Below are 22591 nucleotides of genomic sequence, written 5' to 3'. Positions count from 1 at the left end.
ATTCTTAAAGCTACAAAGTGGTAGCTCATACTAAGCTTATTGTGAAGCACGGTATAAAATTACAGTAACCTTGTAGAGCTTCATAAATTTCCATTTAAGCTACTTTGGCAAATATATTAAGTGCTGTAATTAAGCATTTCAGTTGTTAGGAGACACAGAAAGAATGGTTATGGGTGAAAGACATATATGTGAGATGTAAGCTAAATTGCCTAAAATATTAAACATCTAAATTTAATGGACACTTTGGCACCTTTAAAAAGTAACTCAGATATACAACTTGATATGCTTTATTCAAAGTGGCCAACGATCTGTGTGATGTTTCTATTTCTCTTCTTTTAATGATAAAAGTTAAATCAAGAAGAATCTCTTGAAAATTCTAAGAATCACCCATTTGAAGAAAATTAAAAATGAGTAAAAACTAGGGAGCACCACAGAATCCGCTCAGTCATTCTTAGCATCCCAGTTTAGAAAATGTCTAATGTTAGATAAAAACAAGCATGATTCATTGATCACTCTAGATATTTGAATTATAAAAAAAGGTACAGTAATAAAAGTAATCCTATCAGTGCTACAGCAAATTAGTTATACAAAATGTAAATTAGCCCAATTTTATTAGGATATGAAAACAAAAGTGTACATCTTCATGTGGGTACCTCAAAAGTTCTTTTCTTCATAATTATTTCCTGAAGTTTTTCCTGCTGGAAAGAAATCACACAATCTAACCTATTTTTTGTCTAAATATTAACTCTTGAATTTGGTTGATTTTTAAAAATCACTCTTGCTGCCAACCTGTAGCTACAAATTGATTACCTAAAAAGTTTGATTCTTGCCTTTATACTTGTTCCTTTTAAACGTGCTAAAGTCAATTCCACAAATACACTCTACAGAGGCTATTAACATTAAGCACACAGTATTTTAAAACAACTATTCCCTACACCACTAACTTACCTTATAAACAAATACATAAATGAATGCAAAAAATTAAGTTTTGAATAAATGCAAAAACTACATCTTTGAATGTAACTAAATATTCATTCAATTGGAAATAAATGGAAATACCTGTTTAAAGACATGTCCTTAACAACCCAAAGTGGCTTAAGTTTCGGACAATCATTTAACCTTACTTCCTCTTCATCTACAGTTATATATAAACTCAAAACATGTCATTTTCTTATATAAGAAACATTTAGATAAAAAATAGACATTATTTGCACAAACTGCTCCCACAGGGAGTAGAACCTTACCATTTAATAAATCAACTGCCAGTATTCAAAATTATTTAGTTTGCTAAATTCTCTCAACCTGGAGACTTTAGAATTCACTATAGTATACACTATTCCTTCAAATTCTAAGGAGGTGTTAACATGGCATAATCTCATACTGCTATATAGGGAAGCAGCCTAGTACAGCTATTGAGTATACTCTGGATTCAGACTGCCAGACTGCCAGAATTCCTACCCCAGTTGGCCACTCACCAGTTATGTGATCTTGGGCAACTTTACTTAACCCTCAATTTCCTCACCTGCAACATGGGGGAAAAAATAGTACTTATCTGATAGGACTGTTGTAGGGATTAAATGGAATGATACATGAATACACACAGGCACTTAGAACAGTGCTCAATAAATGAAAGCTGTTTTATTACCACTGCTCTCCTTCAACTCATGTAATGAAAGTATCTCTCATGTTGCCCCTTCTCTCATCTATTCCCTAGCTATCTGTTAGTTAGGCACTTTGGTTCTTTAAAGGCATCTAGTAAATACTGTAAAACCATCACCTTCAGTAGGAATCAACACACGTAATGAGAAGTCAATCCCAGATTAAGGATCACATTTAGTGCTGGCTCTTCAATGTCGCTTTACAATTCACTCAACTCTCTAGGCCTTCCTATTCCTATCTATAAACTGGACATCTATCTAGCCAATCCACTTTTCAGTCAGGAGGATCAAATTCAATAGGGTATATGAATCAGTTATATACAAACATCTGATAAAAATTATAATTCTAACACAGATTAGGTATCACAGTTCTATTCCCTGAAACCTTAAAAAACAAAACTATGTGAAAAAAAGGCAAGTAAATAGTTTAAATTATTTAGTCCACTGTCTCTTGCTAAACCCCAAACTTCTTAAATGAGGGTACAGAAAATATAAAAAGAAAATCACTGGGTGTTGATATGTGACACAAAAACTTAGAAAAGGAGCTGAATAAAAATGAATTGTATCACTTGAATTTTAAAAAGCTCTAAACATACTGTGGATACACACACAGATTGTGTTGTCTCAAGTCATATAGAATCAAAGATTTTATAAAACTTACTCTAAAAATCATCTAAACCTCCTTTTGGACATGAGCCCTCCCGAACGCAAGTACAGAGGAACACAAGACTATTACTATCTTCTTCCCCAATTCCTTTAAACTAGATTCAGTATTATATCTAGCTAAATCATTAAATATTTGTCCATATGAAAATTTTTAGCTCCTTCTCAATTGTGGGCACCTTTAGGACAAAGAGCATGTTTAATTTATGTAAGTATTACTCGTACAGAAGAGAGTTACATAGACATAGCAGAGACTCAAACACTTGTAGTAGACAACTTTATGACTAGCCCTTATTTCTGTATAAGGAAAGAGAGGGTAATTTTCTATTATATTCAACAAATATATGATCATAAATATGTAATGATCTTAAAAGTACTAAAACAAATCATCTTTCAGAGAATTAACAACTTTCTTGATACCCAATGACCGAAGAAAGTATACCAAGCCCACGTTCTCAAACAGAAACTTAATGCTCATTCATTAATCAAAAGGTAATTTAAAAAGTCTTAACCCAAACAGATCAGGAGCTAATAAATAAGATTTGAGAATTTTGTTAAAAAAAAGTCTAAGATAAATGAGATGAAAATTTTGTTTAAAAAAAAAAATGAAAGCCTAAGATAAAGCAAACTGTATTTCAACTCAGTTCTCACTTGCTGGCATGTTTAGTCCTTTAAGAGACACGGCTAACAGCAACACTCAGATTTGGAGAAGATTCAGATTTCCACTTTGAGTGTAGTGCCCCAAGTAAGAAAGAAGCAGATAGAGGATTTTCTTTCAAGCCTGTCATACAAAATACCACATCTTTAGTAACCGCTAACTATACTTAACTTTTTTTAATAAGTAGAAGAAACATGATGACTTGACCAGGGAGAAAAAGAATACAAATATAAAAGATTCATCTCCACTAAATATTCGAACGTCTACAAGTATCGTGACAGTCAAATCAGCAGTTAAAAGATGAGAAAACAGTGTGGCCAGGCACCTGAGTGATACCTGTAAGTTCCCTGAGTGCATGATATATATACAGTGTTCACCTTTGTACTAATACACGGTCAAGAAGAGGCTTAAATGTCTATTGACGAAAATGGGCAAAGTCTATTGGCTAAATTGACCTGACAATGGAAATATGAAGATATGGAAATAGGAAATGAGAATGAAAGACTAATGACAACTTTAAATGAGACAGTGTATATCTACTCATTCCAACTTAGAAACCTTCACAACTTAGGCTAATTCTTTCTCTAGGTAAAAAAACAAACAAAAACTCAAGTGCATAGCTATGGATATAAGTAGATGCCAAATGTGCACTATCTACTGATATACCACTTGATAATGACTGGAAGTCATGTCATCAACATTTCTAACAAACCCAATCAAAAACCAACAGGTTAACCCATTGAGATCTTTTTTGGTTTTTTTTTGACCAGGCTGCGCAGCATGCAGGATCTTAGTTCCCCCACCAGGGATGGAACCCGTGCCCCCTGAGTGGTGTCTTAACCACTGGACTGCCAGGGAAGTCCCTTTTTTTTTCTTTCCTTTCTGATTCCACCATTAATGAATACATTTGTTGCACTCTACAACTCTATGAGCTGCTACATTTATGTGTGTTAATACTGATTTCCACATTGCCCTTTTATCCTGAAGAGCAGACTAAATGGGTAAGTGATCCCAATTCAGCTTTTCTCACAAAATGTTAATTACAGGCAGTGTTAGTTCTATGCAATGTGCTAGACAAAGCAAAATAAACAGATAACAGGGGGGCAAGGGAGACTGTGGAAGTGGGGGAGAGGAAGATGGCCAACTAAAACCGAAAAATACTAAGTAAAAAGTTTTAAAAGGCTTCTGCAAGACTTCTTAGCATCTTTAGAAAATACTGCACCCTGCGAATCTCAAAGGGGTGGAGGGGTGCAGTTCATTCTTCCAAAGTGACATGGTCTTTTTACATCTCTTCAAGTAATCCCGATATACTCAGAAATACTACTCTAGTTGAAGTTTTTGAATAGATGAGTTCATATTTAAATGAGTTGCTATCTAAAGATAATGAAACTAAAACCTATCAAAATCTAACCATATACACAGCCCAAAAGTTATACCAACACAGTAGGTATGGGTCAATCTATGTTTTAAAATGCACTCACCTAGGTAATATAAATACATAAAGAAAGTTACCTAGATTCAACAATCTACGAGCAGATAAGCTAAAAAAAAAATCTTTTTCACTGGCTAATGTTCAATTCAATGGCAAGGACCCTATAACACCCAAAAGTGAGGATAACTCACAAGCAACAACAGCATAACAATTTATCAAGTCAGTCAGATAAATCTAAGACACCAATCAATATATTGGATTTCTCTGGAAGGCCTATATTCCAAATCATCATTTCTCCCTAGGGTATGGAAAAATCTGGTAAAACTTAAAGAGATGATCACCAATGAAGTCATACAGACAGAAATACATTTGCCTGTAATTTAAAGTAAATGGAAGTTCTTTAGTTTTATTCACCAAACAAAAATTACTTATTTCATCTTAATTATCTTCCATTTTTGTCAAATTGAAAATCAACAGTAGAGACAGACCCTAAAAACAAGAATAAGTGGTAACAGTGTGAAGTCATAAGTAACCGCTGAAAAGTCACATGTAACACTGACTAACTTTCTGGCTTATATTGTAGGAAAGGGTATCTGCGTTTGTTTCATTCATTCAACAAGTAATTTACTGAGCACCCATGATGTGCCAAGAACTGTGCTCAGCACCTACAGACTTCTTAAAAGTTCAGAACATAGCCCCTGCCCCCTAAGAGCTTACAACTGTTGGAAAGGCAAAGCAAATAAACCATAATAAAACAAAACAAGTGCTAAAATAAGTGAAATAGTAAGAGTTATGGGCGGATTACGTAGGATTTTATTTTAATAATCTGAAGGGGAGGTATATGCTGGGAAAATTTATTGTTGAGGACCTCTTGGAGAAGGCAGGACTTGAAATGGCAGAATTTAGGTAAATAAAGGAAAGCTCATGGTAGTAGAGAGCTGGGGGGCAGGAGAGCAAGAAAAACAGCACAACCTTGGTCATGAACTAATATAGTTACTCAAAATACCATGAAAAGACCAGCCCGCGTTCATATTAGGGAATGTGAAGACATGCAGCTCAGAATCGTGCTCTGAATTATATACTATGGGAGATAACTGAAAGTTAAATTGTGGAACGTAGACATTACGCTATAGGCACAGAAAAACAGTGGAAGTTCTACGGCAAGGAGATAACTCATTGAAATCTAAAAAGAGTTTTTTGGGGGACAAGCTTGAAGCAAGAAAACCAGCTCAAAAGTTGTAAAGAGTATCTTAGGCATGAGAGTGTAATGACTTAAGCTCAGATAGCAGCAGGAACAGAAATAAGGTCTATAAAAACCCGCCTTACTCAGTACGAGAACATGAAAATCTGACTTATTTTTAAAGAGGAATTATTCATTTATCAGTTTATTGAACAAAGGCAACAAGAAAAAAATAATGAATAATTAGAATTAGGGGGGCATTACTAAAAGAATTTCCTATTTTTACTTGCATATCAACCCATAAAATCTTATACATATCACCTATCCTTATCAAATGATCTAAACTGAATCATAGGTTGTTAGAGCTGAAAGGGACCTTAATTCTTTTACTTTACTCTTCTCATTAAAAGAAGAGGAAAATTAAGAATTAAAGAAAGAAGACAAAGTCAGGCAGAAAGACTCTTGGGCTTAAGTGAAGGCCAAATTGCCTGTGATAAGGATGGTTTATGCTGTAGAAAAGACAACAAAAGAATAAGACGTGAAAATATTTTAAAGCAAAACATTATTTACAATACACATAGAGAAAGAGGACAGCTTCATACATAATTATATCTTAATACAAATCTCTACTGCCACCAAGCAGGAAAATTATTTTATCATTAACATTTGTAAACTTGTAAGGTCCCTTCCAACTGTAAGATCCTATAACTCTGTAAAAGTAGAAGCACAACTTTCCCATCTGAAGTTAATGTACAATAAGAAAGGCAAGTTTAACCTACAGGATAAACTTGAAAGAATATTATTAAGACCTATTTGATAATTTCCAAATATCTATTACTACTAATAGATTCATCCTAAATTCTAAAAAGGCATTCTAGGTTATCTCCTGAACTAAAACAAACATGCTACTCCTCTAATCTAAATCATCTGCTGCATTTCAAAAAGTACAAACTCTGGTTTCTGTAGACTGTTATGTCCAGTCTGCATATTATTTTACAAACAAGTTTTAAAATTTCATGTCATGTTCAGTAACATCCCAAAGACCACAATCACTTAGCAAGTAAGACTGCCACCAATTTTAGTCCTCAGCTGGTCCCAGAATGAGATCTTAATGTGAACTAGGCAATATACATGAAGGTTCCATAACCTTCAATTGCAAAGTCTAAAGAATTTGTGAATTAACTATTTAAAATTTGATGACAGAACCCTACCAACTTTGTGTCACTGCAGTGAGCTATATAGGCATCCTGCTTCTTCTCATTATCTTCTGATCACTTACTGCTCACTTATACTTCTGAGGGCGGGTAGACAGAAGACATGATGCAGAAAAAAGGATCAAGTTTGCGAATTATCAACTTTTATTTTAAGGTAGTTGTTTATAGGGCTTTAAATTAGATTTCTGAATACATGACTGTTTATATTATCCATGCCCTCCCACTCTGTTATCAAAGCTAAAACAAGAATTTGTTTTACCAAGACTTGGGCCCCATATTTGTTAGATATCAAGAGGAAAAAAAGGAATAATCTAAGGGAAAAAAAAAATGGGTATTCTCTTGAGTTCCTCAGAGCTGGATTCTTAAGTCATTCAATCGTTATCCTAACAGGAGCCAACAGAGAGAGACTTCTGAACATCTAAACAGTCAGGTACGCTTAAAGGCACATGGCATATACTGGTCTAGGAAAGAAGTAGAAGAAAACCACAAGGTAAAATTCAGAGTATTTGAATGGATGTGTACCAAGTAGCAAATAACCTTACTAGGAAGATGGTCACTACAGAGCTAAAGAGAAAGGGCCATAGAGCAAACTGTGACCAGCTTATGTCAATGAGATACATGAGTACTTAAAAAATAAAATCTCCATTTTACTCAAAATGACTAGCTGGTATCTTGGTTTTGGTAGTGCAACAGCACCAATACAGCAAGGGCAAGCAGGTCAATCCCTTGCAAAACTTACCTTGACTGGCCCAATGGAAACAGAAGGCCCCAGAAAAGAGAGAAGCATCTGGCAGTAGCAAATTGTTTTATTTTATCTTTCTGTGGAAAGAAACTAATTTTAAATAAGAACCAGAGCATTTAAAGAATAAATATTTTTTAAAGCTCATTATCTAGTTAGAGCAGCTCTACTGAGAAAACAAGAAGAGCTCCTTGCTGCTTAGAGATGGAAAGAAACAGAAGAGGAATCAGAGTTGTTTCTCCATCACCTAGGGAGTTTTAAAACTTGTGCTATCCTAGAGTAACAGAATAAATAGTTCTTTTATTTAAAGAACTCCTACAGGCAGAATCTTTTGGGCCTGGTGCCTCTGAATAAAGCTTTTTATACAAAATTAAGGGCTATACTCTTAAATACCTTAAATAAAAAAGAAGAAAACCACTTGACATTAAGCCCTTCTATGCTTAAGAAAAAAAAAAACAAAAACATACACACAGAGCGAGCTCCTTTCTCCACTACAATTTCACCAATAATTCAAACCATCAAGGCTTAAACGATTATCAAAGCAAATGATGCCCCCAACTGGCAGAAAGATCATACCTAATTGACTGGCTTTCCAAAATATTTTGTTACCCTAAATACTTGATGATTTATTGAAACACTAAATGGAAAGAACCCAGCCACCAAAGGATATGTGTATTATAGAACCTAACAGGGGGCATAAAATTATTTACGGTAACTGAACCTGTTACCTTTCTTGGATGCTTTTCTAGGAATTAAGTTCTATTGAACTCATTGAGTCAGCATTAAAACCTTTTGGTCCAAATCACTCCCACAAAATGTTTACAATTTATGCTGGAGATGGAAGGGACAGCTCAAAAGCAGAAGTGCAGAAGCAAAAATCATTTTAAAAAAACAAAATAGTATAAGTGGAAAATAAACTACCTATTTGGCACCGTCCTATGAAGAACCAAATCAGAGTAGAACCTTCCCACCTCCACCCCCATTGCGCGCGCGCGCGCGCACACACACACACACACACACACACACACACCAGGAAGCTTTTTCAGGAATAAAATTAATCCTAAGCCAAAGGCCTAAACAACTGCTGTTTTCAGATTCTATGCATGTACAAGGTCCACCAACAAAAATTATATTGACATAGCATATTTACTTCAATTGACATACTCGGGGGGAAAGTCATTAAACTAAAAAGCCTACATGTACTTTGCTACTTTTAAATTTAAAAAAACAAACAAAAACAACTCAATTTTGTTGCTGTAGAAAGTAAATCTCTTATACAGATTTTTCATTACACTCAAAATTTGGTTACTGTCATGATTATACAACATTTCACTTAAAAACATTATTCTGGCATAAACTGAAACTTAAACAGCTGTAAGTATTGACCCAGATTTTGAAATTCTTTGACACAAGAATACCATGGGCAAAAGTAAACAAAGAAATACAAAACAAAACATTCTTACTTGTCCCATTGGTGGTCCTCCCATTGGGGGCATCATTTGCGGCATCATTCCATGAGGTACAGGAGGCATGTTCGCTCTCTGACCCATAGGATGCATTCCCATTGGGGCATAATGCATGCCAGGGTGCCCCATCTGAAAAAGAGGGACAATTTAAAAATTAGTAAGTACCAATAAATGCTTCTCAAAAATCTGATTTCTACAAATCAGTTATATGCATGACATAATATCTGGCTAATGTGTGATTCAATTACTGAGTTAGTTTATACTTTCTTGTCTTAAATAAAATGTACAACACCAGTATTTATGAGCTTGCACCTGACCAAATTTCAGAACAAAATGGAAAAAATTAAAATCATCACTGGACACCTAATTCGTAGTTGTTGTTTTAAGTATGCTGATTTAATCAGTTACCAACTGGTTTGCTAAACTGGGAGGAAATGCATGTGAAGGCCAACTTAACTGTTATGGTGAAAACCACAACTTTGTCCTACTTCACACAGATATCAGCTAGTCAACTATTTTTATTTTATAACTTCATTTATTCTTAAATTCATGTCTAAGATGATTTTAAGCTTTAAAACGCTGAATTTACCCAATTAACTCAGATGAGGGCTGGTCTTACACAAAACAAACAGTATTGGATACCCGGGGACACTTCCCTCCTAACAAGCAAACATATTATTTCCTAAGAGAATCTCTAACACAGCTAAAATTACTCCTGCAAAAAACAAAACAAAACAAAAAACCCAAAGAATGAGGTCTGTCACTCACGGACACTAAATGCAAACAACTAATTCATCCATCTTAACGCGCTTTTATAAGACAACTACTTTCTTTACTTGTGTGTCCATTGTTACAGGTCTTAAAAGCAGGAAATTATCTCCTGCCAATTCTCCCAGCTGTCCCCCCGCTGCAGACAACACTACTACTAGTGAAGAAATTCTGGCAGCCTCTATTAAAGTCTACCGAAGAAAGTCTCTGCCTTCCCCCCGCCTGCTTAATCGGGCCTACCTCTCCAAAATGCTCACCCCGCCTAGGGCCCAGCACCTCCACCGCGCATCTGCCTAGGCCAAACCCACTGGGAACTTCCACGGTCCCACTTCCTTTCCTTTGTGCATCCCCGCCCTCCTATTTCTCTCCCTCGGAACATATCCCACCATCTCGAGCTCTTCCTTCGTCCACTCTCATCTTCTCCTCCTGGAGAAAGCTTCCTGTCTCTGACTCCGTTTTTCATTGTGCCGCTTTCCCCCTGCCCCACCGATCCCTTACCGAGGGCCGTCTCCTCAGGAAGCCGTCAGCAGAGACCCAAGAGCTGGAGCAGAGGCTTGAGCCGGACAATCTCCGCTCCCCGTCCCCGGGACCCCGCGAGGGAGGATGGCTCTCCATTTCACTCACCATGAGGCCTCCACGCTCGGCTCCCGTCCCCGGCCTCATCGTCGGACTCAGACTGCTCCGCCGGCGGCCACTGCCGCTACACATACCAACAAGAAGCGATCTGAGTGGCTGGCGCCCACTGGGGCTAAAGGTTAAAGGCTGCCCTGCGCTACGGGGCGGGATCAGCGGGGCCAATAAGCTGACAGGCTTCCCCGCTGTCCAATCAGACTGCGCTGCCGACACGCAGCTCTTCGGCGATTCGCCCCCAGCCTCAGCCTCACTCGGCGTCGCCTGCATGGAGGGGGGAATAGGGGGACGGAGGAAGTTTCTGCGCCGACTCCTCTGCCGGGAAAACTCCACCAACTTCCCCCGGGGAAGGGAAGACAACTGTATCCCAGCTTCCCGAGCTTAGACAGCCTCACCCCGTAGGGGGTGGGGCAGTGGGGGCCTGCCACCTTCACCCCCCGCCCGAGTCACGTACGCCCCGCAAACCTGAGGCCGCCGGGGGTGGGGTGGGGTGGGGTGGGGGTGGAGTAAGCAGCTTCTAGCGTTAGCGGTGGCCGGGGCTGAATGCGCGCGCGCGGGGCTCGAGGTGGAGGGAGGGGGCGGGGAAGGCGAGAGGAGGGGTCGTGAGGAGCGGGTTCGAGCTCTGTACGCACCAGCTGGCGAGCGCGCGCCGGGGTGGGGGGAGGAGGCGTGCCGAGCGGTGTGGAGGGAAGTTGTGGTAGGGGCGGGGAGAACAATGCGACAGGGAAGGAGGAAAGGGCAGTTAAGGGAGGCGAGGGCGTGGCGAGGTGAGCTGCCGTTAATGAGGGAAGCCGGGGCTAGTGCAGGCGTAGAGGGGAAGAAGAGAGAAAGCAAATAGGTTCGGGAATGTGTATTAGAGGGGCATGGGCGGGCGCTAGGACCGAGCGTCGGGGAGGTGCGGCTTTGGGGCTGCCGGGGCGCGAGCTTGCATGGAGGTGACGCGGCGGCGGCGGCGGAGATCGCTGGCCCGGACTAAGCACTGCAGGGAGAGGACACTCGGCTGCCTTGGGCCTCGGCTTGTCTCTCTCCGCGCACTTCACTGCGCCCCTTCCTTCGTACTACTTGAGGGTCATGCTCTGGTCCGGGGGCGCCCAGCCTTTTCTCGGGCCCCACGGCACTTTCCTCGCCCAGCCACGCACCCTTGTGCACCCCTGCGCGCCGGGGCCAGGTGGTGGAGGCCGTGGAGGGCCTGGCCGTTGATTGGCTGTTGCGACCGCGGGGCGGGGCAGGTGGGCGACGCCTGACCTCTGCGGACCTAACTGTCTTTCCCGCCATGTCGTTCGTGGAGAGTGGGAGGCGCCCAGCCCCTTCTCGCCGCCGTCTAGGCACTGCTGTCCCGTTTGATCAACCGGCGTTTTCCGCTTTCACTCAGGGAGACAGCTGGGGTGAGGGTGAAGTCGACGAGGAGGAGGGATGCAACCGAGTGGCCCGTGACCTGCGGGCGGAGTTCTCGGCCGGGGCGTCATCGGAACCTAGAAAGGACTCGCTACTCCGGCCAGATGGGGACGGGTCTCCCGCCCTGCCCGATAAACGCAATGGTATTTTCTCGGCGGATGCGGGCGGCAGAGCCCAAGCCCGGCGCTGGCCGGTTCAGGTCCTCTCAGTTCTCTGTTCGCTGCTGTTTGCCATCCTCCTCGCCTTCCTTCTCGCTATCACCTACCTGATCGTAAAAGGTACGGAATGAAGCCCAGGCCTTGAAAGTGTGTCCAGAGTTTACTTTAGTTGAGCCTGGACGTGGCTCTCCCCTTCGTCGCCCTCGCACCGTCAAAGGCCGGCAAGCTGGTAGCCGCTTTCATCCAGAGTCCTCGTCCGCACCTTTCTTTGATCTTCTCCCTTGTCTTCTCTTTCCTTAAAGGTAGAGGACTTTGGTCCGTGATCAGGAGACCCATTTTAAGAAAAGGTCTTGATAAGTGGGTAGTCTTGAAGAAAAAATATCTTAAAGTCGGTGAACACTTGCGGTAAAATATTGGCAAAATCAAGCAAAATGCATAACAACCGTCATTAAAGGAACGGTGCAAAGTGTAAATATTAGGTTATACACGTTCAAAGAGTTTAATCCACAAATGGTTAAAGATGTACAATCCACTGATTCCTCTGTACACGTTGAATTGCTGAAGGACAAGGATTTCCATCCCAACCCAAATTTATACTTGCATAGGTAAAATAGACCCTCTTGGGTTTTGAATTAGGTTTGCAACCCAGTGTAGTGGTGAAGTTCTGTTGCAGGAGCAAGATAGTAGGTTCTTTCTCTGATTAATGGTGTTATTTTCCGTGTCTTAAGTTGAAATATTGGCCAGGTTGGAATAGAAAGAGATGTGCCTTGAAAGGTTTTCCAAAGCTTATACAGATGTATTATGTGGTTGGATATTTTATGTTGCAGTGGAAAGAGTCAGACGTCAGTTTAAAGTTCAGTTCTCAGTGGTGTGTGACTTTGGTTAAGTTACTGAAAAAGAAAAATTAAAACAAGAAAAAATACCTTAGTTTGTTGAATGAAAAGCACCCAACACATTGCCACTCAAGTATTTTACTTCACTAAGTAGAATTAAATCTATTTAATTCCAGTTTTTACTTTTCCTCATTGCTTCCAAGCCCCTAGTGGGGTGTAGATGGCATCTAACACTTTACCATGCTTGATTTTCATGCACAAGACAGATTGGCAAGTTAATATGAGAATTTTACCTCTTCAAACAATGATACTGGGTGTAAATTGTCAATGTTAAATATGGGTGCCAATGTTTCTTTCCTCTATCACTTCCCTCCCCCATTTTTTCAAAGCAGCTCAGAGTTTTGTCTTGTAGGTAGTTTAATTCTTTTGCTCTGAAAGATTGCCTTTGTTCATAAAGTCACAAAACCTGAGAAGTTGAAGTACATTGCAGGACACATTGAGCTGTGCTTATTTTGGAGGGTAGAGAAAGGAGCTGAACTCAAAACCTAGTAATTCGCATTACATAAAATGTCTAGGGAATAAAAATTCCCATTTTATATACACGGCAGTTGACTCATAAAGACATCTTATTTGCTTACTGAAGGTCACTTAGCTAGTAAATGGAATCAGAATTTGAACCCAGTTGTTTTGGGCTCCAGAGTGCTTTCCACAACTCCACAATGTCTTTCTGGCCTTTGAGCTACTTTTCAAATTATAAAACTGTCTTTTTTACCCAAGCCCTTTTTGTACTTACAGAGTTACATGCTGAAAATTTGAAGAATGAAGATGATGTACACACTGGACTGTTAGGTATGGACTTTATTGTCACTTAATTTGATTTTTGAGCTCACTTTTGTTTTTCTAGATTATGCTTAAACTATGCAGAATTTTGGTTAAATAATATATTCCCTGTGCAGTTTGGTTTTACTCTTTTTCACTTGCATTTGTGTGTGGTAACTTTTATTAGATTTTCTTTTTACATGTGTATGGGGGTATCTCCGTGTGTATATGTATGTATACCAGACATACTAGGAATACATTTTGAATACAACTGTATGTAACAAAGACTCAGAGAATACTTAACGTTTCTTAGTTACCTTTTGGAAAAGTCTCTCTACACTTCTTCCCAGGAATTAAAAACAAACAAAAAAACCTTACCTCACAAACTTAACAAAGATAACATCTTAAGCAGACCTCATGAGAAGTTTAAGTTCAGATCCCCTTATAAGCAACTTGGTTTTTCAAAAAATATGAAAAGCATTGGGCATACTTACACAGGTTACTCATGACTAGGAAAGAGTCAACCTGAGTTTCTATAGTATGTCTGTAGAATGCTGCAGTTTACAGGTTTGTAGTGAAAAATTCAGTTGTTATTTATCTTTATTTCTCTCTGCGCCAAAATGATTATGAAGACTTCAGAACTTGACCTGTCTGGCATGTTTTGCTCCTGTTTGCTGTAATTTCTTTGGCTGACCACTCTGAATTAGGGTGGGGCGGGTGGGAAATGGTTGCCCTCCTAGGCCACATGTTGCTCCCTCCTCCAATCTTAGCTAACCTATTTAAACTGCCTCCTCAAGGCTAAAGTCCTCATGGTGATACAAGGTATAGTTCACCTGATTTTGCAGAAGGGGAACCTTTATCTTCAGATTACAAACAACGTAGTTTGCTTGTCCCATGAAAACTTGTCTATGCTTGTCTCAACTTCTTGCATGAGAAAACTGTAAGGAACGGCACCAAGAAACGGAGGAGAGCTTAAGCAAGCTTTATTTGGGAACGCTCCCAGGCGAGGTTCACTGGTCCGAGAGAAAGGGGCCAGGGAAGTCGCGCCCGGGTGCAGGCACGAACCAAATTTATAGGGGTGGACGCAGGGGAGGTGCTTGCTGTGTGAAGCAGCCCCTTTTTTGGTAATCTCTCGGGTGTTGTGGCAATGTCGGGTGCCGGTTGCATCAGCCTTAGAGCCGCCGTTGGTTCCGCCCCTCGGGGAGCGGGAAATCGGGGAGTGGGAAAGCCATAGAGCCGTTGGTTTCGCCCCTCGGGGAGCGCGAAAGCCGGGGCCAAGTGGAAAGTCCCGGGTCTGTTTCCTGGGCAAGTGGAAAGTCCCGGGCTGATGCCACTTGTGGGTCGGCTGCATCAACCACCTTGGTGAGGGTTCCGTCTGGCTCCCTGGGCCCTTCCCCGGACCTGCTGGCCTTACATCCTGACTTCTTTGGTGTAATGGGGCGACGTTTGTTCTCTGGCTGCTTCCTGCTGTATGGGGGCGCTGGAGGGGAGTCGGGCGGCCAACAGTCCGGAGATTAGGGGAGGGCGGCAGCGGGGGGTTCTGTGGGTAGTAAGGTATATGGGTGGAGTAGCATCTGATTCACCGCCACCCGAGATACTTCTTGTATGTGATTGCGGAGAAACCTGAGGAAACAGGGGACAAGCATGAATAGGATGCAGATGAGGATTAAGGGGCCTAGGATTGGTGTCAGCCAGGACCGCCACCAGTCGGGGATGGGGGAGGTGGATTGTCGCTGCCTGCGTTGGAGTTCTTCTTTTAAGCGTCGGAGAGCATCCACATTGTCCTCAACGACCCCTATCTCGTTGATATAGTAGCAGCATTCTTCTTGTAGGAAGAGGCAGGTACCTCCTTTGTCGGCTGTCAGAAGGTCCAGGGCGCGTCGGTTTTGGAAGGCAACTCGGGCTACTGAGGTGATCTGGCGCTGGAGGGAGGTGATGGAGGCGGCAGAGGCCTCAATGGCTAGCTGGAGTTTCTCTTCTAGGTTGCGGGATGTTGAGACACTGTGTGTCAGGGCTCCTCCCCCGATGCCTGCAGCAACGAGGGAGGAGGCGAGGGAAATGCCTGCTACCATAGGGAGAAAGATGGCCCTTTTCTGTCGGCCGAAGAGTTGTGTGGTAAGTGAGAGAAATTCGGCTTCGCCATATAATGTGAGCTGTGGAACAAGGGTGACGGGGATACATGGAAAGGGGGAGGAAGAGTTGATCTCTTTTGTAAGGGAGCCATTACACCAAAAGAACAGACCTGGTGGGGCCCCCATTGGCGTAGTTACAGGGAGGGATGAGTTGCAAGGGAGTGCATCATTAGTTAAGTTTGGTCGGCTGCCATAGCAAATTGTGAGGTTCTTTTTTTCTAAATCAAGGAATATGGGGACTCTTAAAGGGGGAAAAGGTAAGTTCTGGGAGGAATTAAGGAGGGTAGAGGTGAAGGGCTGGTCGAGTGGGACAGCAGTTAATGGTGGTCGGCCAAGTGAGGCACATAGAAAGCAGTCAGAGATGTTGCCTATTCCGGTGTGATTAAGCATTTGCACCCCTTGGCGGATGAGGGCCAACCAAGAAAAAGGGTCCGTCTTATGGTCAGGGTGGGGTAATTGGCGTTCTAGGGCCTGTTCTGTCTCCTGGACCATGGTGGCCTGCTCGCTCAAGTGCTGGATAATTTCAGGGATCACTCTGACGTATGAGCGGAAGACCCTGATAGAGCCCACAGGGTAGGCATCAGTTGCCCACCGGTAGATTTTTCCTTGTACCCCTTTTACCCATCTTGTGTCCCAGGGATCTTTGATGTTAATGAATAATTGACCCTTGCCATTTGTGGTGAGCAGGTGGGATTGTTGGAGCGAGCTCCTGGTATCTAGTTTTGCCACATGGATGTTACATGAGTGATAGGGGCACCCCCCATAGGTCTCATCCCACCATTGACAGTAGTCTCTGGTCTGATCGTAAGTGAAACAGACAGCGGGGGTGGACCAACCCAGGGGAACACCTTCTATGTTAGAGATGGGGATCTGGACTGTCACCAGGGCCTGGCACCCATCTGGTTGGCAGTCCCCCGTGCCCAAGACTCGAGTGTGGGTCCGACCTTTAGCTTGCCATGTCCCATGGACATGGAAGCGCCATAGGGACATCTGGTGAGTCCTGGGTGGCAGGAGGAGCAGCAGGAGGAGAGACAGGGTGACAGACAAGCCGTAGTCTTGTGGGACCCAGCGGTTGGGCCGTCCAAGTCTCTGGAGTTGGGGCCATTTTAAGGCGGGAGACATGGTACCAGGAGGGGTGTCCCAAGAGTTTGGCTGCCGTAGGAGTGGTGAGGATCACCGTATGGGGGCCTGTCCACCGTGGCTTGAGAGATTGGGGGTGTAATTCTTTGAGGAGGATGCTATCGCCAGGTTGTAGAGGGAGAGGGGAAGTTTCAGAGGCAGTGACCGTCGGCAGGTTGCGGTCAGTGTGTTCACGGAGAAGGTGGCGGAGCAGAGACAGGTAGGGGAAGTAGGAAGCTAGGGGTGGGTTTTGGGTTGGTAGGTTATGGAGGAGAAAAGGGCGGCCGTAGAGCAGTTCGAATGGACTGAGACCAGTAGGGGTCCGAGGTGAGGCTCAGATTCGGGTAAGGGCAAGAGGGAGCAAATCGGGCCACGAGATATGGACCTCAAGGGACAGCTTGGTGAGGTGGTCCTTCAAGATCCCGTTGGCACGTTCAACCTTACCAGATGACTGGGGGTGGTAAGGGATATGGAGTCTCCAGGTGATCTGAAGAGCCTCAGATACCTGCTGAACCACCTGAGAGACGAAGGCGGGTCTGTTGTCCGACTGGATGGAGATAGGCAGGCCAAACTGGGGGACGATATGTTGGAGAAGAATGGTGGAGACCGTATCTGCTGTTTCTCGGGCCGTTGGGAAGGCCTCGATCCAACCTGAAAAGGTGAAATATTGGAAGCGTTTACAGCAGGGCATGTGGGTGAAGTCAATCTGCCAGTCCTTGCCAGGTTGGTGTCCGCGCATCTGGTGAGTAGGAATTCGGGGCCGTAGGCCTCCTTGTGGAGAGATGGACGCACAAGTCTGGCAAGCCGCGTGAGTTTTTGAGATGGCATCTCTGAGTCCAGGCATATAAAAGAAGGGATCTAGGAAACGGAACATTGCCTTTGGGCCAATGTGTAGGGACTTGTGGATGTCTTATAGGAGGCTGGCCGCTTGAGCTGAAGGGAGGGCAACTTTGTTGTCCATAAAAATCCATCCTTTGTTGTCCTTGTGGACCCCTTTGGATAGTAGTGCTGTCTCTTCGTGGGGGTCATATGCGTGTTGGATTGAGGTGAGGAACAAGATCAGAGCTGGAGGGGCCCCTTTGGTGAGCTTGTGGGCCACGGAGTCGGCCTTTAGTTACCTTGTGCTATTGGGTTAGAGGGAGACTGGTGGCCCCTGCAGTGGATGATTGCCACCTCCTCAGGCAGTTGGAGGGCATCCAGGAGTTTTGCGATGAGGGAGGCGTTGACCACCGGGGAGCCCTTAGTGGTCAAAACTTCACACTCCCTCCAAAGAGCTGAATGGCTGTGTGCAATCAGGAAGGCATATTTAGAATGTGTATAGATATTGACCCTTTGGCCCTTAGAGAAGTCAAGGTCCCGCGTGAGTGCGATCAGTTCAGCCCTTTGAGAGGTTGTCCCTTCTGGGAGGCGGTTGGCCTCGATAATGGTTGAGATGGTTACTACCGCGTAGGCTGCCTGGCGGCGTCCGTCAGGGCCGAGTATTGAGCTGCCATCTACGAAGAGGGTGCGGTCCGGGTTTAACAGTGGAGTATCAAAGAGTCCTTCCCTCGGCAGGCTGAGGGCCTCTACAACTTGGGGGCAGGAGTGGGAAGGGGAGGTCCCCGTGTCGGAAATGGGCAAGAGGGAGGCCGTGTTTAGGCAGGGGGAGAGGTCAAGGGAGATGGCAGGGTTTTCGATGAACAGCAGGTGGAATTCCTGGATGCGAGAGGGGCCCGAGAGAGAGAGAGACTTATGGCCGAGGAGGTCGGCCAGTCGGTGAGAGGAAAATACAGTCAGCGGGTGGGCCAGGGTCAGTTTGAGTGTTTGTTTGGTCAGCTCGGCTGCTGCTGCCAAAGCTCGGAGGCGTGGTTGCCATCCTCGAATGGTTGGGTCAAGTTATTTGGAGAGGTAGGCCACGGGGCGATTGGAAGGCCCTACGGGTTGGGCAAGGAGTCCAGTAGCTATTTCGACCTGTTCATCTACAAAGAGGTGGAAAGGACGGTCTGGGTTAGGCAGAGACAGGGGAGGGGAGGATATCAGGGTGTCTCTGAGGGTGAGAAAGGCCCGTCGAACAGTGGAGGGAGAGGTAAGGGGTCCTTGGGGGGTTTCTTTAGCAGCTAAATATAGGGGTTTAGCAAGAAGAGCAAAGTTAGGGATCCAGTGTCGGAAAAATCCTATTAGGCCCAGAAAGGAGAGAATCTGGTCAGCTGTCTCTGGAGGTTGGAGGTTGGGGATGGCCTGGGTGCGGTCGGCTGTCAGGCTCTTTTTTGTGGGGGTAAGGTGGATTCCCAGGTAGGTTACTGAGGGTGTAGACAGTTGGGCCTTGGCTGGAGAGACCCGATAGCCGCGAGAGCCGAGATAATTGAGGAGATCAGCAGTATGCTGTTCTGAGAGGCTGAGAGATGGGCTACAGAGGAGGAGGTCATCCACGTATTGGAGGACTATACTGGGGGTGAGAGGGCAGGAAGCGAGGTCCCGTGCCAGAGCCTGGCCAAAGAGGTGGGGGCTGTCGCGGAAGCCCTGGGGAAGAACTGTCCAGGTGAGCTGGCGGGAAGCCTGGGTATCCGGATCTGTCCAGGTGAAAGCAAAAAGGAAATAGGAATCAGGGTGTAGGGGGATTGAAAAGAAGGCATCTTTGAGATCTAGGACCGTAAAATGGGTGGTGGACGGGGAAATATGGGAGAGCAAAGTGTATGGGTTTGGCACGACTGGGTGGAGGGGAATTATCGCCTCATTGATCAGTCGGAGGTCCTGGACCAGGCGGTAATCTCCTGAGGCCTTGCGGACAGGCAGGATAGGGGTGTTGCAGGGAGAGTCCGTGGGGACGAGGAGCCCCTGATCTAAGAGTCTGGTGATAATAGGTCGCAAGTCCCTTAGATGAGTCTCAGAAATGGGGAATTGGGGCCTGGGTGGAAACTTGGAGGTGTCTTTAAGACGGATTAGGACAGGGGGGTGGTGGGTTGCTAGTATGCGTTTTGAAGTATCCCAGACCTGGGGGTCTATCAGATTGGGGAGGATGGGAGAAGAGAGAGAGGAGGGAGAGGGTTCCGCTGCCAGACCGAGGAGGGGGAGCAGGAGTTGAGAGGAGGGGGCCTTAGGGTCAAGTTTGGCAACTTGGAGAGAGGCCCCTAATTGGAAGAGAACATCATGACCTAGCAGAGGAACCGGGCAGGACGGTATGACTAAGAAAGAATGAGTAAAAGGGAACCTCTCGATGTAACATGAAAGGGGGCCGGTCTGGAAGGGGAAGGATGGCTTACCGTCGATGCCCATTACCGAGACCTGGGAAGGAAAAACTGGCCCGGAATATGTAGGCAAGACCGAATAGGTAGCCCCCGTGTCCACCAGGAATGAGGTGAACTTACCCGCTACCTGTAGCGTTACTCTGGGCTCGGCGAGGGTGTTGGGGGTCTTCGAGTCCGGGTGTTGTCAATCGTCAGCCAATCCCAGGAGTTCGAGAGGTAGGGCCGTTGGGTCGGTTTGCCCTCCGCATGGAGGCGCTGAGGGAGGGCTGGCCATAGGGCAGTCACTCTTCCAATGGCCTGTTAGCCCGCAGCCAGGGCAGGGCTTGGAAGGAGGACGGGGATTGGGACATTGGCGAGCCCAGTGTCCCTCTTTTCCACACTTAAAGCAGGCCCCTGGTGGGGTTGCCTTTGGCGGGTCCCGTGGATGTTGTCTATGGGAGATGGCCGGCCACAGGGCGGCTACGAGGGCTTGGGTCTGGAGGGCCACCTTTTGGTGCATCCGAGCCTGTCGGCTGGATTCTGCCAAATCCTCACGGGCGTTATAGACTTTAAAGGCCATTTTTACCAGGTCTCGGATGGGAGTCTGGGGGCCGTCTTCTGCCCGCTTAAGTTTTTTTCTGCTATCAGGGGCTGATTGGGTGATAAAGTGGGTGGCCAAGACCGTTGCGCCTCCGGGGGTGTCAGGGTCCAAGCGGGTGTAGAGAGTTAGGGCCTCTGTAAGGCGGTTGAGGAAGATGGCCGGATTTTTATTGGGCTCTTGGGTTATCTCTTTTAGTTTTTCGAAGTTGACAATCTTGTGGGAGGCAGCCTGCATACCAGCCAAGAGGCATTGGATCATTAGATCGCGTTTGCGGCGACCGTCTTGGCCGTACTGATAACTCCAGCCCTGATCGGTGCCAGGAACGGCAGTGGCTCCGACGGGCATAGAGTTATCAGTGAGGTGGACCTGATCTGCGTGGTTTCGGGCAGCAGTTTGAATTCTTTCCCTCTCGTCGGGGGTCAGAGTAGAAGATAGGATCACAAAGATGTCGTGCCAGGTTAGATCGTAAGCTTGAGAGAGGTAGCGAAATTCTTTGATGTAGCGGGAAGAGTCGGCAGAAAAAGGAGCCTAATCGCTTTTATATTTGAGAGAGATCTTGGAGGGAAAAGGGAACATGAACTCTAATCCTTCCGCTCCGGCCACCTCTCTTATGGGACAGAGAAGGTTTGGGTCCTGGGAGTCGTGGTGGTGAGAGCGGGTGTGTGAGCTCACTGGCGAGGAGAGTGGTGGTGGGAGAGCAACGGAGGGAGAGGAAGCGGGGGAAGGCGGGGCTAAGGGGGAGATTGCCTGGTGCGGGGGAGCGGTGGGGGGCGCTGGAGTGAGCGGGAGGGAGAGGAGCCGGTCCAGGGTAGGGTGGGGGTTGGAGAGGAGCTCTGGAGTGGGGAGAGGTGAGAGATTCGGGTGGGTCGGCTAGTGGAGAGGGGTCATCGTCAAAGGAATTTAGGGGCTTGGATGTAGGAGATGTCTGTTTGGCAAGAAGGATCTGGGAAGTGGAACAATCGACGCAGAGGGAAGGGCGGGAGTGTAAATACCAGAAGGCCTGGACATAGGGGACCTCGGACCATTTGCCCGTCCTGCGGCAGTAGTTGTCTAAATCGCGGAGGATGTTGAAATCGAAAGTCCCTTCAGGAGGTCATTTAGACTGATTGTCTAGAGGGTACTGTGGCCAGGCTTCGGTGGAATAGAATATGAGCCGCCTGCGGCGGAGGTCTTGAGAAAAGCCGAGTTTTGTAAAGTTGGCCAGGAGACACCCCCAGGGGTGTCTTAGGATCTGGTTTAGATTCTGAGGTCCCCATGACCTCCGGTCTGTCCCCGGGTGAACAGAGAAAGAGAGAGACGTCTCTGGTCTCAATCTCTGGTCACGGCAGATCGGAGAGCAGTCAGGCGGTTGGGACGTCTCCACAACCGCTCGAGGCTCAGGGAGGATGGAGGACTCCCTGACGCGGCCGCGGCTAAGGACAGGGAGTCCGGTAGGTAGGGACCCCGGGGGTCGAGGGGAACGAAGGAGGGACTTACCCCGCTTCTGCCGGATCGGGTGGGTGAGCAGAGGTCCCCGGTCGTCCCCTAGGGGGTGTGAGGGGTGGCCCCGCGGTAATTTGTGGGGCTGGGTACCCCTCCCGGGTTTCGGCACCAAATGTAAGGAACGGCACCAAGAAACGGAGGAGAACTTAAGCAAGCTTTATTTGGGAACGCTCCCAGGCGAGGTTCATTGGTCCGAGAGAAAGGGGCCAGGGAAGTCGCGCCCGGGTGCAGGCACGAACCAAATTTATAGGGGTGGACGCAGGGGAGGTGCTTGCCGTGTGAAGCAGCCCCTTTTTTGGTAATCTCTCGGGTGTTGTGGCAATGTCGGTGCCGGTTGCGTTGGTTCCGCCCCTCGGGGAGCGGGAAATCGGGGAGCGGGAAAGCCATAGAGCCGTTGGTTTCGCCCCTCGGGGAGCGCGAAAGCCGGGGCCAAGTGGAAAG

General features: G+C 45.6%; 2 protein-coding genes across 8 annotated transcripts in view; one reads left to right on the top strand and one right to left on the bottom strand.

The window, feature by feature from the left end:
• The window catches only part of PRPF40A (pre-mRNA processing factor 40 homolog A), a 55710-nt gene extending 44857 nt beyond the window's left edge, over window positions 1–10853 (bottom strand). For 2 of the 5 annotated variants that reach the window (XM_082657982.1, XM_082657983.1), the window contains exons 1-2: window positions 10403–10853; window positions 9008–9139 (exon numbers count right to left, since the gene is read on the bottom strand). In XM_082657982.1, the coding sequence (XP_082514108.1) occupies window positions 9008–9139; window positions 10403–10678 (408 nt within the window). In that variant the 5' untranslated portion in view covers window positions 10679–10853. Of the gene's footprint in view, window positions 1–7544; window positions 7625–9007; window positions 9140–10402 lie in introns of those variants that run through there. The other 3 variants (XM_082657986.1, XM_082657984.1, XM_082657985.1) reach the window with 3 other exon arrangements.
• A 120-nt stretch (window positions 10854–10973) lies between these two features.
• The window catches only part of ARL6IP6 (ARF like GTPase 6 interacting protein 6), a 47100-nt gene continuing 35482 nt past the window's right edge, over window positions 10974–22591 (top strand). For all 3 annotated transcript variants that reach the window (XM_082657987.1, XM_082657988.1, XM_082657989.1), the window contains exons 1-2: window positions 10974–12081; window positions 13590–13643. In XM_082657987.1, the coding sequence (XP_082514113.1) occupies window positions 11682–12081; window positions 13590–13643 (454 nt within the window). In that variant the 5' untranslated portion in view covers window positions 10974–11681. The remainder of the gene's footprint in view (window positions 12082–13589; window positions 13644–22591) is intronic.

This window comes from Grampus griseus (assembly GCF_964374135.1).
Source record: "Grampus griseus genome assembly, chromosome: 7".
Classification (NCBI taxonomy): Eukaryota; Metazoa; Chordata; class Mammalia; order Artiodactyla; family Delphinidae; genus Grampus; species Grampus griseus.
This window is presented reverse-complemented; position numbering and strand designations above follow the sequence as displayed.